Source organism: Thermobia domestica, chromosome 3 (assembly GCF_964235325.1).
Source record: "Thermobia domestica chromosome 3, izTheDome1.hap1.1, whole genome shotgun sequence".
Lineage (NCBI taxonomy): Eukaryota > Metazoa > Arthropoda > Insecta > Zygentoma > Lepismatidae > Thermobia > Thermobia domestica.
In genome coordinates, this window is record NC_137456.1 from 135986457 (window position 1) to 136002588 (window position 16132).

Sequence of the window (16132 nt, forward strand, 5' to 3'; positions counted from 1 at the left end):
AATATACAGGGAATGTGCCGGATATATGAACATTTAATGAGTGTTTGATTTTGTGTGAGGGTCAATTTAATGCTTCGATAATGCCAATTTTCTTTTCCATTCTATGATATATTGTAGACTTCAGCTATAAATTTCCAAACAACTATTCTAGAATCGACAGTTAAATTTGACAGTATTGAGCCATTAAATTAAACCGTAAAATTTTACAAGCCATTTAGCAATGGAATAATTTACGGACACAGGTCTGCAAGAATAATACATGGTTTGTTTTGGTAGTAACAATGAATGTGATTCTTTTGTAAAATACATCCTTAAATGTTCAGTAGTTAGTAATAACATAAAGCGTGTAATGCTACTAAATTTACTTATTTATTTTTAGGAATATAAAGAATATTACAGAAACAGAGGAGACCAATACAAACAGACAAGGAAGAAATTTTATCCGAGCTCCCTGTCGTCCAGGATACAGAGATGATGGTACAGGACGTTGCAGACGAATCTTTGGAAGGTAAAGCTTCCTTTCTTAGCTTTAATTATATATAATAAATTATCTTCATTAACTGAGATACCTAGAAGGGTGAAGAATTAATTCTTTAATGATAAAAGTGTACTGATGTTTCAAGCTGTATCTCATTGTCGAACATAATGATATATATATATATATATATATATATATATATATATATATATATATATATATATATATATATATAGATAGATAGATAGATAGATAGATATAGATATCTCTATCATCTGCAGAGCCGTAGCTAGAGATTTCGGCGCCCGGGGCGAAGTAGAATTCGGCGCCCCCTACACTCATTAATAATTATATATATATATATATATATATATATATATATATATATATATATATATATATATATATATATATAAAAAGAAAAGCAGTTTTTGTTGTTATGATACGCTGAATTTTTATTAATCTTCTTGGAAAGGTATTGCCATTGCAAAAACCAAAAACGATCATTATGTATCCTTTTTCAAATAAGAGCTGTTTTCAAGAGTCTTATTTTGGGCTTTTTGTTAAACTTGACAAAATTACCTTTGGTTGTCTACAAATTCACTGGGAGAACATTTATGGAAAGTTACTACTATTTACAACGTTTCATACTATCGATAAGAAATGAAATTTCAATACATTAAAAACTATGTGCTTTTAAATTGTTCGAAATGGGTGACAGTAATAATTGTAAACTTTTTAATTTTATTCTGTATGTGACCACATCAATAGCATTTTAATTTCGATCTTTTAACTGTAAAATATATTTTGTGAAATGTAATGGAAATTCAGAAGGAGCCTTCTTTATGAATTTTTAAATATTGATCGATGGAGCTGAAGAATATGTTCAATGTTTGTACTTAAAATCCAAAATATACTTTGGCTACTAAATGTCTGAAATTATAGTAATTACTTAATTTCTTAATGAATGAAAGTTCCGAATTTAAGGTACCGGTACTTATTATTAATTAACATATTAAAGTACTCTAACACGTACATATATAAAGAATGTGTGTACTTATGTTTTGTATGTATGTAGATAGATAAAAACATCACACAACTAGACACGTATGCTGCCGTCCTAAGCGAAAAGACCTTAGCTCCACATTTTTCGAAAATCGAGATATTGGTATGGGAATGTTCGTAGTACAATTCTGCATCTATCTAAAGTGAAATTGACGTGATTTGACCAATAGGTAGGGGGTAATAACGTCATGAGTGCTTACCTTATGTTCAAAACTGTAACTGAAAGTAAGCAAAAATACCTTAAGGGGCAATTCATAAGCAAATATATTTAACTGTATTACCACACAAATTTTAGATCGTGAATATATATTTAATAAAGTTTTACTGAAATACAACAAATTTGAACGTACAGCCTAAGCCAAAACACGATTTGCTTATTTTCTCTAAAGTATGTGAAATGGAGTTAAGGCTTTTTCGCTTAGCACGCAGTATGCAGAAAATAATATGTTGGCGATACAAAAAGTTGATGAAAAATAACCCAAATAAATTCCTCCAAATTGGAAGCATTTGATATGTCAATGGAACTTAAAAATAAATCATTGGTAGTGATAAGTGTCTGAAAAAGTCGAACTTCGTTGTGCTAATTTCTGACCCCTTAAGCCCCTATCCTACAACTGTTTGAAGTTCGAAAATATTATTGTTCCCCTCGTTTACCTTTATTTTTAACATTCCCGCACAAACAGCAGCTTGAATGTGTCTCTTCACTCTTCTCACTTTCATACCTTCATTCTCACCGTCACACAATGGGGCCAGGCGTGACGTCATATTGTGTGGTGCTCTCGTTTTGTCAACTTAAGATCTCTCAGGCAATTCTTAGCAAAAACTCGAAAAATGAAGTAAAAGATTGACTCGACATAATTTGTTATAATGAAACCTTAATAGTGTACGCATAAGATAGTGTACAGGAAAAGAAGTTATAGCAGTTTACAATGAACTCATGGGACGCGTAAATTTCGTTATCCGCCGAAGCCGGAGAGGCACTGCTTAGTGACAGAAGATAGGAAATTGACTTTGAATGCAACTATTCCTACATTGCGTGTAGATATTCAGTGGCTGGTAGGGATGCGCACGAGACGAGTCGAGACAGGATTTTCCTGGCAAAATTCGAGTCGAGACACGACTCTTCCAATAGAGAAATATACATTTTTCGAGTCGAGACATCGCTTTTACGGGACTTTTTCGAGTCGAGAAAGCCACAAATCTTGTCTCGTGCGCATCCCTAGTGGCTGGTAAACATGGTGGCACGGTCAACATGTATGTATCATTTTGTATATTTAGAATGTAGATGTGATGTGTACTCAATAATCATATTTGAAATGATGCTAATATTTATCATATCCCTATGATAATCCCCTACTTAATATCATATTTGGAAAATGTTGTGGTACTGAAAGCATATAACTATGGTCAAGCGATAGAGTGGCATTTTAGTAGAAAATATGGCATAATATGTCTGTAATTTTTTAATATGTCGTAGCGGAAACATTGTTCTTACTGTATGCAAAGAGAAAACCTGCACATATTTGCACTTTTGAGAAATATAGCGCATGAAAATGTTTAAGGAAAACCGCATTCTGGATGCAATGCTGCTTTTGAATTGAGCTGGAATGAATGTGAGAGCAAGTGTTAGGTTATTAGACGTGTGATCCCCATGCACGCAGTGACAAAGTTGAATATAGGTCGATTCTGGAATTTTGAACCCAGATCTCGTTGGGGGCTTCGCCCCCAGAACCCATCTTGTTTCTAACATCTAGCCATACTTCTCTGGCATTCACTAACAGAACTAAACTCTAGTCAAACGTATTTGATTAATGGTGGCGACATTTTGAAACACCAATGCTAAACCATCTATGGCCTATAAGGTAGAACCATATTAAAAATGATGTTGATCAATTCACTATTGTGTTTTTTGTGATGCGTGCACAGAAGTGACATTGCAATCAACTGTAATGAACTTCCGCTTGCTCCAGCTAAGAGTGTTCCGATCAAGCTCTGAAATGAGCTCACGTAATACACGATGCAATATATGAAACAACTTGAACAGGTTATTGATACTTGAAAATCATAATGGGCCTTATTCAGAGTCGTTCTGACGTTGGATTAGTACCATACTCAAGAGTTCGATTAACATATGTTTCCTGCAGTAGTCAGGCTTTTAGTATGACGCTAATCATACGTGAAAACGACTCTGCATAAGGCGGCATATGTTTAATATATCTGATAATATATTTATATCGAGAACTTGCGATGAGATAATTTTTATGTATTGAAGCGCCCTTGCATCTTCATTGTCATAACGAATCCTCCACAACTTTGAAATAATTTTGAGAAGCAAGAACTTCTCTTCAATTTTATTACTCTTCAGTTGTAAATGAATAAGTACACTTTTTCCTTTCATGCGTAAGAATGTAAGCCAATCGTGAATTGCCAAATCAAAGCATATTACCCATGCGTTTGTTTATGCCAATCATATAATCTGTTATATAATTTAGGAGTGAATATAAGGAATATTTCCTTTTATGATGTAAAACTCTGTTTTTGATGAAATAATGTCGAAATAACATTATTGTAGCCACTGCACATACCGAAATAATTGGTTTTCTTTCAATTTTCTGCTTCATATTGCGAATTCTTATTTTTGCCAAGAATTCAGTGCTTTGGCCCCACTGTGCATTGAGATTAATCCGATTGGGTAGAAAAACGTTTTAAACTAAGCAAACTCATTACTGTCAAAACACCGAACACGACTTCGCTCGTTTCTGATTTTGAAAATGCTCCTGCGCACACTATAAGTCATTACTCGGCAGTGGATTGCGAGCGAAGCGTGCAAGAAAATTTTTAAGAAATCTAAGTATTTCATTGATAACCGACAACAATATTGATCGAATAGGGCGCCAATACTCTCTGGGGGCGACTCGGCTTTTACTCATGTCCAACACCACTTTTTCTTTCTCCTTGCTCGTTCGGCGCCCCCTTGCATCAGCGCCCGGGGCGGGCGCCCCGCTGGCCCCCCCTTAGCTACGGCTCTGATCATCTGTATCTATTTATATATTACAGGAAAGTAACCTGATATTTCAGACATTGTTGTAGGTCATAAGGCCTGCTTGTATGTAAAAGAAACACGATAATCTGCACAATGAGCCAGATAACGGCTCAATATTTAGATATAGGAAAGTAATTAATAAGGCCACCAAAATGATATTTGTAACAATTATACTGTAAGGTGAAAGACGACAAATTTTAAAGATTAAAATACAAAAAAAAAAAAAAAAATGTCCAGGTGTTTTACACATTTCACAGGTACGAAACTTATGAGCTAGAGTATCTATATTGTTGCAGTAGGTGCATATATATTACTGGCTACAGTACCCATATTGGAAAGGTTTTCTAATGTTTCGTAAACATTATTGACTGTGAAGCACCAGGTTGTACTTGTCTGGGATTGAGAAAGGAAACATTTTTTTTTTTTTCATACAACATTCCAATTCCAATTTTTGTGTGATATAAGGATACTAGGTGGAGTTGTAATTTACAAGCGAACATATAATCAATTAAGGTAGTTGATCGAGCCAGTTTCAATCGGGTCTTTTGCGAGCAAGATGTATACCATATCCAGTTCAACATCACGTAAGTGAGGATATTTTCTCCCCCACGGAGACACGTGTATTGACGCCTTGAGGTCTAAAGAGTTGAAACATTATTGAAAGTCCACGCGTAATATTTTTAATAGACTTGACCTTTTTATCTTATAAGTAATAAAATCAGCACTCTTAAAACATATAGAAAGAGAAACATGGACTTTCTTAGTGGAATTTATTTCTCAAGGAGTCAGCATTCAGAATATTATGCTACATAGCACAGATCCTACCAATGCCATAAGAAAAACAACAATTCACTAGTTAAGTGGTTACTTATTTGAATTGTCATTGATAGGATCTGTGCTATGTAGCATAATATGCTGAATGTCGACTCCTTGAGAAATAAATTTCCACTAAGAAAGTCCATGTTTCTCTTTCTATGTATTTTAAGAAGAGTGCTGATTTTATTACTTATAAGATTTAAAAAAAACACTATATGATTATGTTGATATTAAACCACCATATGCCAAGTATTTTGACAGACTGTATTACGTCATAGTAACTACGATACGAAAGTCTATTCCTGATGAACACACAATATTTTTGTGTTGCTAAGATTTAATTGCGTCCTAGAAGTCTGCTGATACAAGGCTTACAAACGTTGTTAATAATTCATGTCTGCAGGATTTTGCAAAGAATAATGTGAGTCGTCCAGATATAATTGTACAATTATTTTGGTATTCAGACAGATACATCGGGAATTAAACTCTGGACACATACATATATAAGTAGAAACAGTAACAACTGAATAATAGACTTAACATTGGATCGCTTTTCAAATACCTTATTGATGTTTATTGGGTTACTTCAGCTACCACTAACTTTAATTTCTTGAATATGTGAGTATAAATTCCTCATACAAGAGAAATTAATGGTGAGTCAAACCCATATTTCTCAAGGACTTTGAATAGATATTGATGGTTAATCCCATCAAAGGTTTTAGAGTAGTTTGTAGCTAAAAGAATAATGGATGATGAAGCACTGGATTCGTGGTAAGGAATTAAATCTCAGATTTGATAAGGTCTTATAGATCGGAATGTTTATGCCAATACCCTAGTGATGGGAAATTAGCAGTTTGCCACTAAATAGGGTCTACTTGACAATGCTTAACATTTCAAAATCCGTACACGGGAACGAAATATCCTTAAATCATTAACACTATAAGTGCGAGAATGTTTAGGTACTCAAACTATAACACCAGTGCGGAGTGATTGATCTAGAACAAGATTCCGCCAGTACTCGTTGAAAATGAATGTAAACAAGGTGCTAATAAATCAATAAAAGTGATATAGAGTTTTAAAGGCAGGGAATCATTCCCCGTAGATTTTTGTTGTCATCTGGAAACGATGGTTGATTCAACCTCTTCAACTGTAAATTGATTTCATAGGTATTCTTGATATTATGCCTGTAGCATTGTTGGAAAATGGTTTAGAATTTCAGGACTGTTGGATGAAGAAATAGTATTGGAATGTGGTTGTTTATAATAATTTGTGACACGATGTATTACTTCCTCACCTACACACATTTGACTTTCGGAATCTTTAAGCTGGGAGATGGATTTCTGCTATCCCCGTATTATTTTTTATTTATACAATTTCTGGAGTTTTTAAGTCGTTATGTTGATTTGTTTTACTGCAGGTTGTGAAAACTTGAATGATGGTTAATAAGTAGATTTTGATTTCTTGAATTTGATGTTGCAAATGGCCACCTTGAACGTGTTCTTTCATGTAGTCTCGTAAAGAGACTGGTGTAATATTAGTATTGAGCACAAATATGCAGCATTTATATTTCGACAATATTGTTTAGTAACTATCGAAATCTTGGTTTAACACGCTTTTTCCAGAAGTTTATTAGAGATTCTTTGTAGCACTGATGATGTTGCAAGAGAGCAGCCCATTCTTCGTGAATAAGGGAGATGTGTTCACTGCTTCCCCTATTCATTCGAAATCCATCGTATCATGATAATAGTATGGGTTACTAAAGTACTTCGAATGTCCACCACTCTGTCCGTTTCACTTGCGTTATTACAGCTGACCAAAGTATTGTTTGATATGCTGTAGCGTCTTTAGTTTGCAACACTGAATACTAAATGTGTTTTTGTAAGTTTTCATTTAATACGTAGATTAGAAATGTGGAATAACATGTCGTAGTGCTACTTAAAAAATACAACTTTATGTTGGATTTTAATCATGTTAACCTGATTATATTCCAGGATATATCAAACAATGTCACTTTGCTGATATTTGCATCGTGGAAACTTTCAGCGTTTTTTTTTTTTTTTTTTTTTGTCAATTAGTTTAAAATTCTTCAAGAATGTATCAAGATAGTCATATTTATAAACGGGTCAAATTGAGAACATACTATATTTTCTGAAGTCAGTAAAAATGATAATGTCGGTTCTTAAGGGTTTAATGTGTTTTCATTTGATTAGTGTACGCGATTTTGATACAGAAGACCAGAGTTCGACTCAAGGTGGAAGTTCATGTGGTTCAGATCCTACATTTAGCTGTAGATCTATTTCTTGTATATTTTCGCTGTTGAACGAGCTACTAAACTCAAATCAAAGAAATGAAATTTTTACTTCTGAAGAGTCCATTTTTATGTCCTTCAACATTTGAATGAATATTGTTTATACTTTTAAACGTTATTCCAAATTAATAATTATTCATATACATGATATATTCATATACGAATAGAAAAATTGTAGCGAATTTGCTGCTAAACTATAATAATATTCTGGAGCCTTTCAAGCATTATTAATTTATTTTTTGGTTAATGCGATCATAGGTCTAGCTAGGCCTCTCTAAAGACTGTTAACTCCTCCGCCTGTACTTAGAATAAAATTGAACCACAAAATGAAACTGTAGTCGTTGTAAGATTCTTTCAACTCTCAGGAGTAAGGTGCCATAGTCCTCCCTAGCAAAATATTATTGTTCAACTAATGGGTGAGATTGAAATGTTCAAATGACATGTATCACTTTTAAAGGCCAGAAAATAAAAAACTATTACAATACCTGGTTAGTGGAAATAGTCTCCACCTCTGGCCTTACGCTTTTGCCATCTCTTAGCAAACGATTGGATTTCACGATTAAAGCAATTTCGAGTTTGTAGTTCGAAGATCCGCAACCGCATATTGCACCATCTGCCATCAGGAAACTTATTTCCTGAGAAAGAGTGATTGAAAGGTAGTACTCTGTGGGAGAGACGTCAGGAATACGTTGTATATTAAGGACTATACTGCAACTCGTGGAGATTTTGCACAGTACTTTCAGCTACATTGTCATGTAACATGAGAACACCACGTACGTTGATCATTGCTGAATGTTAGAAGAAGAATCTGCAGTGCATTTTATGCAATTTAGCACTGTGGGACGATCCGCAGTGAAGGCTTCGTCTTGACATGATTCAAATGATGAATCTTCCTTGTCATATACTACCATACTAGCGACAACACCTTTGGCATGTAGACGAGTGGTTTCGGAAATCGTTTTGGGTGTTGATCACGATTAAACTATTGTTCTGACCAATGACAACCCAATGCAGAAAATTTTCAGTAATGTAACTGTTCGTCTTGACAGCGATTCCTTTGGCCTGTGAAAAATCATGTAGTAGCCATGAGTCTGCCCTATCACCTTACCTATCACGTATAGCTGCCGAAGAACAGTGATATGATGTATGCCTAAGTCGTCTGGAATTGAAGGAACATTTCTCAAAGATTATGAACCTACGGAGCTTATCTAGCATCTCGTGGTTACGTCGCGTATGTCATTTTTTATCGGTACAAACATCCATAAACCAACGTTCACCTATCATTCCTCACACAAATTACTGTTGTCATTTTCACAACTAGGTGTTCAGAATGTCTTAGTTTGAACTAGTACAGAAAATCACTTAAAATTGTGTGTTTTTCACGGTGCATTTTCAGGTGACCCTGTTCAACAACACGCTGGTTTCGAACTGACTGGACACTGCAACCTATTTTCTGGATATATTTGTAGTTTATGTCGTCGTTCATTTAACCATCAATTTGTTCTATTTCTTATTCAGAAGATCCATTGCGCGTTTCACACATTGTAGTCAATGCACAGATTAGTGCAGATTTTAACTGGGAGTATAAATGATGTAAACCAGGTATGTTAGTCGATATTGGATCCAACGATTGTAGGAGAAATTATTTAGTTGGCCACTGTTTCATGAATATTCATAGAACCTAAAGGCACTGATCCATCTACCTGAAAGGGAGATATTTCACTATAACTCTAGTTGTCATTTAATTGTGAAGAAACAATTTCTTCAAAATACAAATTATATAAGAATTTATTGAAACAAGGAGAACAAGTAAAACGCTACAGTTCTTTACAAACATTTTAAGCAGTTAATGTGACCGTTTCTGAATATTTTGTCTGTATAATTATTTGAATAATTAAATCATATTCATTCTGTATAATTCTGTATAATATGAATTTCTACATAAATAAATCTTTAAGTTTCAGTAAAACCTCACAACAACCTTTTGAATTTATAATTAGGGCTGTGCGATATCGAAATTTCGATATCGACATTCGATATTTTTCTGATATCGATATCGAATAGATATATCGATATCGATATCGACAATGTTGGATATCGAATATCGATATCGACAATATCGATATCGGATATCGACAATATCGAATATCGATATCGACAACATCCAATATTGATATCGAGAACATCAAATATGGATATTCAACATATTGATTGGTCTTGAATATTCATGTTGATATATATACAATCTGGTCTCAAAACGTTTCAATGGGGGATATCTCAGAATACTTGTTAGTCACAGAAAACAGACTTGTGTCCCTTCTAATCCACCAGTCTTTCCTCAGAAAAAAGTTAATAAAAATAGTCATTTAATTTCTTTCTCAGCTATCGTATTGGTCATCATTGCGGAAGTAATGAGAGTGAAACAGGGTGACATAGAATACGCGTGTTTTATTTGTGTGTAGGTGTTTATTTCATGTATGTGCGATTGTGAATGTGCACGTGTGGCGGTATGCGTTTCAGAGAGAGAGAGTTCTTTCTATAACATAACACGTGCGTGCGTTGTATTTTAAGCTCACGCACAAACAATACTTGATCCAGATATGGACGATAGGGTCCGTGGTGGCTCAGTGGTAGAGCGTTCACCTCTGGTGCATACCCTGCTCTTGCCAAGTGAACTTTGTGGTGGACAAACACCGTTACGTGGGTTTCCTCGGGGTTATCCCGTTTCCTCCCACTTTCTTCATTTCATAATTTTCATTCATTTCTCATTATCACTGTCTCCTTTAGCCTAACCGGCATAATCATTGGACGTAAAACTCAAAAATTTCATTTTATTTCAGATATGGACGAATGACGTACCCGATCAACAAAAGCAAAATCGGGGAATCCCCGTTTCTCTTTTGTGCTAATCATTTGATGCCTCACTGCAACAGGAAATCGATGCATATCTTTCAGTGCCATCTACAGACAGTGGTGCTATTCAGCCGGTTCGCACCGGTTCGCTAGAACCGGTTGTTAATATATTTCGAGTTTGCGAAACCGTTTGTTATACCCAGGCATAACAGTAAATTTTATCCAGTTATACCCAAGAACGAGCAAGTTTCAGTTTGTTTAGCTTTGTTCTTAGAAATTCTTACAGCTACAGGGTTAGATATATGATCTCTCACAAGTCAGAATAAGGTATAAGCGACTTTTTCTTAATTTCAAATGGGCTGGTTAGATATCAAGAATGCAAACTGGGATCACATGAGTGCAATGGTGAGTGTTACTTACATTTGAAACGCATACATACCATTATCAATAATTGTTCATCCATTGCTGGGTTAAGGTGTTTCCAATACTTCTTAACAAACATCTATTTTGGATAATTCGTTTCCAAGATATTCGCAGTGCTACCTAATTTCGTCACAACACCTTATATTAGGTTGCTGTGTAGGTCTCTACTTGTCACTTGTGGTATCCAGTGAAAAATTTGCCTTTGTCTATCTTGCATGATTTGCTTCCTAAGAGAGAGGGAGAGAGACAGGGGCGTAAATAAGGGCCCCGCAGACCCCGCATTGCGGGGGACCCAGTCTATCACGAGGCCCCCAAATTGTGATGTAGGACATAGAAAAGGGGAACCATTCCACGTCTGCGGGATGGCCCCCAAGCCCTTAGTTACGCCACTGGAGAGAGATATCTTTCTATGTATCCATCTACTATCTCTCTCATATATATATAACCAGTCACCAAAAATTAGAATAGCACCACTGCCTACAGATATGGAAGAAAACCTCCTTCACTGGAGGAAATCTCATGACAGTGAATTTCCAAAATTAGCTCTTCTGGCTCGTAAGTATTTGTGTAGGTACCAGCGTTTTATCGGAAAGAGTACGGTATTTAGTTGTGGACGCAATATCGTAACTGATGCTCATACTTCACTTACAGTTAGTGCAGAATATGCGAAACAACTGATTTTCTTTCCATGAACAAAAGAGCTCGTTCCTAAATAGCAGTGTCATGAACTTCCATGCATCATACATTTCTAGTTGAAAACTCAGTGCTAATAGGCATATTTGTAAACAAGACAGTTATTGTTCATTTTTCTCTGTATGTGTGATGTGTCTGTTTGTGTTCTTCTAAGTTAATCCGTTAGCTTTACAAATTTAACACTTGGACTTATTTTGTCGTATTCTATTTTAATATCCAATTAAAAAAAAAGCACGCGATCAATCGAGATCTCTTTTATGTTATTATTAAATTGATAATCTTTTTGTATTAAAGAGCTTTACGCAAAGACGTGAACATGAACTTAAGAGGTTTCTTGTTATTGGTTTTGTGCAAACTCATATCTAAAAGTGTTCATGTTTTTATTAAATTTAGGCTAAATCTTACGTCCTATATCATTATTCAGTTCTGCTTGTGAAATTAATTTAGAGAGGTTCTAAGTCATTCCTAATAACAGTGCATAATGCATCCAAAGAAATAGGGAAGTGTTAATACTACCTAAACAGAATATGTAGGTCTGTGTAGTGAAATGACAGAATGGAGGGCTTTGTTTGTTTTAGTGGGATGAATTACGTGGCTCAACGTACATCTAGTAACCACATACAAATAAACGGAAAATTACTACTTTGCACAAAAAAAAAAAAAAAAAAAAAACAAACTAAAAAATTCCTGTTTCCTTGTCTGTTTAGATTTAAGCAAATTTTAGCACAGGCATTTGATTTTTCATTCGCAATGGCAATACAGCACAAACATTAATTGTAGTGAGGATATCAAGTTGACTCAATTAAGGTATGCAACCATGTTAATGATGAGAAATAGTTTGGAAGGCATAGCTCCCCGGGTCTGCACTGGTTTTGGCTTTATCTCCGAAAGCAACATCGTTTCTGCCCAATACAATTTTTGCACAAAGTTTGGTTTGATTCGGTGAAGAAGTGTAGCCGATAATATAAGTTAAATACACAATATTTAGGTGGATTAAGTAGACGTAGAAACATCCCTACCCCACCGCCGCCGACATGGACTATCTTCAAAAGGAATCAAATTTTTAACCCATACTAATCCTCTGTAAATTTGGGTTCATTCTGTTAAGAAATGAAGTCAAAAGAGAAAACTAAATATTAACATGGAATGTTGGGAAGCATAGTCCCCAAGCCCTACATTAATTTGACTCATAAAACGGGGCGTTTTTCTGCCTGATACGAGTATCGTGCAGTTTGGTTTCCTTCGGTTAAGAAATGCAAATGCAGCTACTATCGCGAGCCAAAAAGCGTTATATATATATATATATATATATATATATATATATATATATATAAAGCAAAACCTGCCGCAATTATTTCGAGGAAGTGCGAAACACCAATATCAAATATAGATATTGACGATATCGGATATCGATATCGAAAATATCGGATATCGATATCGAATATCGACAATATCGGATATCGAATATCGACGTCGATATTTTTGCGATATCGATGATCGATATAAGATGATATCGATATCGACGATATCGATATATCGACATATCGCACAGCCCTAGTTATAATCAAGGGTTGTCACTTAAGAAAACACCTATAAAATTATTTAAAATTGTCATTCAACTTAACGAGTAAACAAAATTATCTTTACATAAAGGTATTTAGGCCTGTTCTAAATCGTAGACAAGATGTGGTTTTCCCTGTCTAGAAAACATAATCAATTAATGGATTTTCTTTATTGGTCATTTGCTTTTTAAAATATGATCAGCAATTGAGCATCAACTTACCATAAGCTAACATAAAAAGTATACGTATTTAACAGTGTACTCTATAACTTGATGAAAGTCACATTAGGTCTCACTAAAAGTGATTTCTATTTAGCAGAGAGCAGGATATGCTATAGATCTACTTTAAAAAAAGTTCTTCTTATCTTAGTTAGACATCGGGAATCTAACTAGGTGTCTGAAATTACCGTTCCTTTTATACAACGCAATCAAAGAATCACAACAATGGAAATATTACAAGATATGTTGAAAATAGGCACGTGCACAGCTTAACATATGCGCACATTCTGATCATGTTCTCCTGAATATGACCTGGAGTTTGAACATGAAATTTTGTCCACGATTTATTGAATAATTTTCCGCAGTTCTTCTGAAGTATGCGATGGATTATGTAAGCTGCTGACTGTAGGTATCACTATATGAAAGAAGTCTGGTGAAATAAGGTTGGAAGATCGGGTTGCCTACAATGACTTCCTTGGTAAAACCGATTAGAAATGCTCCGTGGTGATGTGAACTCTATGGGTTGTTCGGAAGAAAAATATGTTAAATATGTATATTTTGCACCATGGTTTGCGATCACTCTGTATATATCTTCAAAATTAACGATGTAGAGAATAAAAATAACATTTAGGATAAGAATGAGAAGCAAAATTTTTTCCCGAAATTTTGAAAATTGTGAAACGAGCTGTGTATCAGTATAGAGATCCTTTCTTTATCTAAAACAACTTTCTGTGAAAACAAGGGGCAACAATAATAAAAATTATGTCTTTAGTTTTTACTAAAGCTCCAAGTTGTTTCTATCATACCAGATTACCACTCCAGTTCTGATTTGTGAACTTCTTGGACATTAAAGTGTTTTCTTTATATATGATTCTTTTTTAAAAAAATATTGTTAATTTACTTCAGTTTTTTTAAAAAAAGATTAACGTCCTTCTTTGGAAAATGATGTTATTCCATGTTATTGATAACATATATAACAGAAAAAATAGGGTGGAAAGGACAAACGTAAGCTTAAGGAATATAGAAAGCCCTTCACTAGAGATAAGTGCAACCGATATTTGAAAATTATTTACTATTGAGCTTTCGGTGAATTTCACACTTATCATTCTCAGGTTAAATCAACTCTTGATAATGGCGGCTGAGAGATTTAATACCGAACGTTCAACGGCAAATAAATTACAAATACAACTATGAGGATTTCCGCAGAAACATATATATTTAATTCAAATTTCTTTATTATACATCACACTCACAATTCTTGGTAAAATCTAAACTTTTTTATTTGTATTTTTTGTATATTTTCAGGTGAACACAATATTGGAGTTCGACGATCACGGAGAAGATGTAATAGTACAAGAAACTAAGACTTAATCATATGAAATAGTCCTATTTTCGTCTAATATTAAGGATGTTGTACTCATCAGTTACATGGGAAAACAACTAAAAGACAGGAATAGGATCCAATACCTAAAATAAACTCTGAAGTACAAATTGCTAAGTAAACAATAAGTTATTATTATTTTAGTGCTTCAAAGAGTACATATTTGCTAGTTAGTTAAATGAACGCTGTTAGGTAGCTTCCTTCCTAAATTATGATGTATTCAAGTATAGCTAGAAGCAGACATTATACCGAGACAACCCATAAGTTCATAGATATCTTATTACTATTTATTTAATGACAGTAGCTTGGTACAAACACAGTTTATATACATTAAAATTTCTTCTACTGCTTGCTTTGCTCATAGCCATTACCCGATCGAGTATAGAACCAGTGCTGTTCTAATGTCTGAATTATGACTCACTTAACATAGCTCCTAAAAGGAAACAGATATTTCTCATTGTGAAGGTCAGCATAGTCTGCATAGCTGTATAGGGATCACATCAAATGACTTTCTAGCCCATACAGACGTTTGAATGCCACTTTTAGCAGCTAATTTTCGGTATTTTTCCTATTACGGTACGGAATGTAATTTCAACTTTCAAAGTTTTCTTCTTCAGCAATTCATCTCACAAGTAAACCTTACGTTTGGGTGAATCGAGTTGCTGACTGAGACACATATGAGAAAGTAGTACTAAATGTGGTCAGTATTTCAGTGAAGTTTTAGGTGCGAAGCTCCAGGGGTTTAGGAGATACAGCTACCAGAACATCACATGGAAGTACAGAATAGTCTTCATACAGTTGGAGGTAAAAGCTCTGTAAGACCTCTTGTAACGACAAAAGGTGAATAACAAATATATGGGTACATATTAATACTAGGCGGAAGTCATATAGTAAGGGTATACCTGACGGCGGCCATCTTGAAATCCGCCATTTTGAATTAAGATTAAGTTTTTAAAATAGGAATAGGGTCATGTGATACATGATTTAAGGCGCAAATTCAATCAGAAGAACAATGGTGACGTTAATTTTGATTTACGCGCAATTGGTAAAAAGTTACAGGGAAATTAAATATTATTGCAGCATATGTATTACTCCTTTACCCCACCTTGTAAATTTTGTGTTAATGATAATAATTAAATAAAAAGCAGGTGGATAAATATTAGGTCTATGGTAAGAGTTGCCTTGATGGCGACCATGTTCAAATCCGCCATTTTGAATCAGACAAAAGTTTTAAACAAAACGCATAACAGTGACACCTTATTAATAGTAAATTTTACCATAACTCCAACGGT

At 34.5% G+C, this 16132-nt stretch overlaps 1 protein-coding gene across 1 annotated transcript in view; it reads left to right on the top strand.

Annotated features, from left to right (window-relative positions):
* LOC145681514 (uncharacterized) overlaps positions 1–15564 on the top strand; it is an 80970-nt gene extending 65406 nt beyond the window's left edge. Inside the window, exons 6-7 of the mRNA XM_081753160.1 lie at positions 380–508; positions 14765–15564. Coding sequence (XP_081609286.1) covers positions 380–508; positions 14765–14768 — 133 coding nt within the window. The 3' untranslated portion in view covers positions 14769–15564. The remainder of the gene's footprint in view (positions 1–379; positions 509–14764) is intronic.
* The last annotated feature ends 568 nt before the right edge of the window (positions 15565–16132 follow it).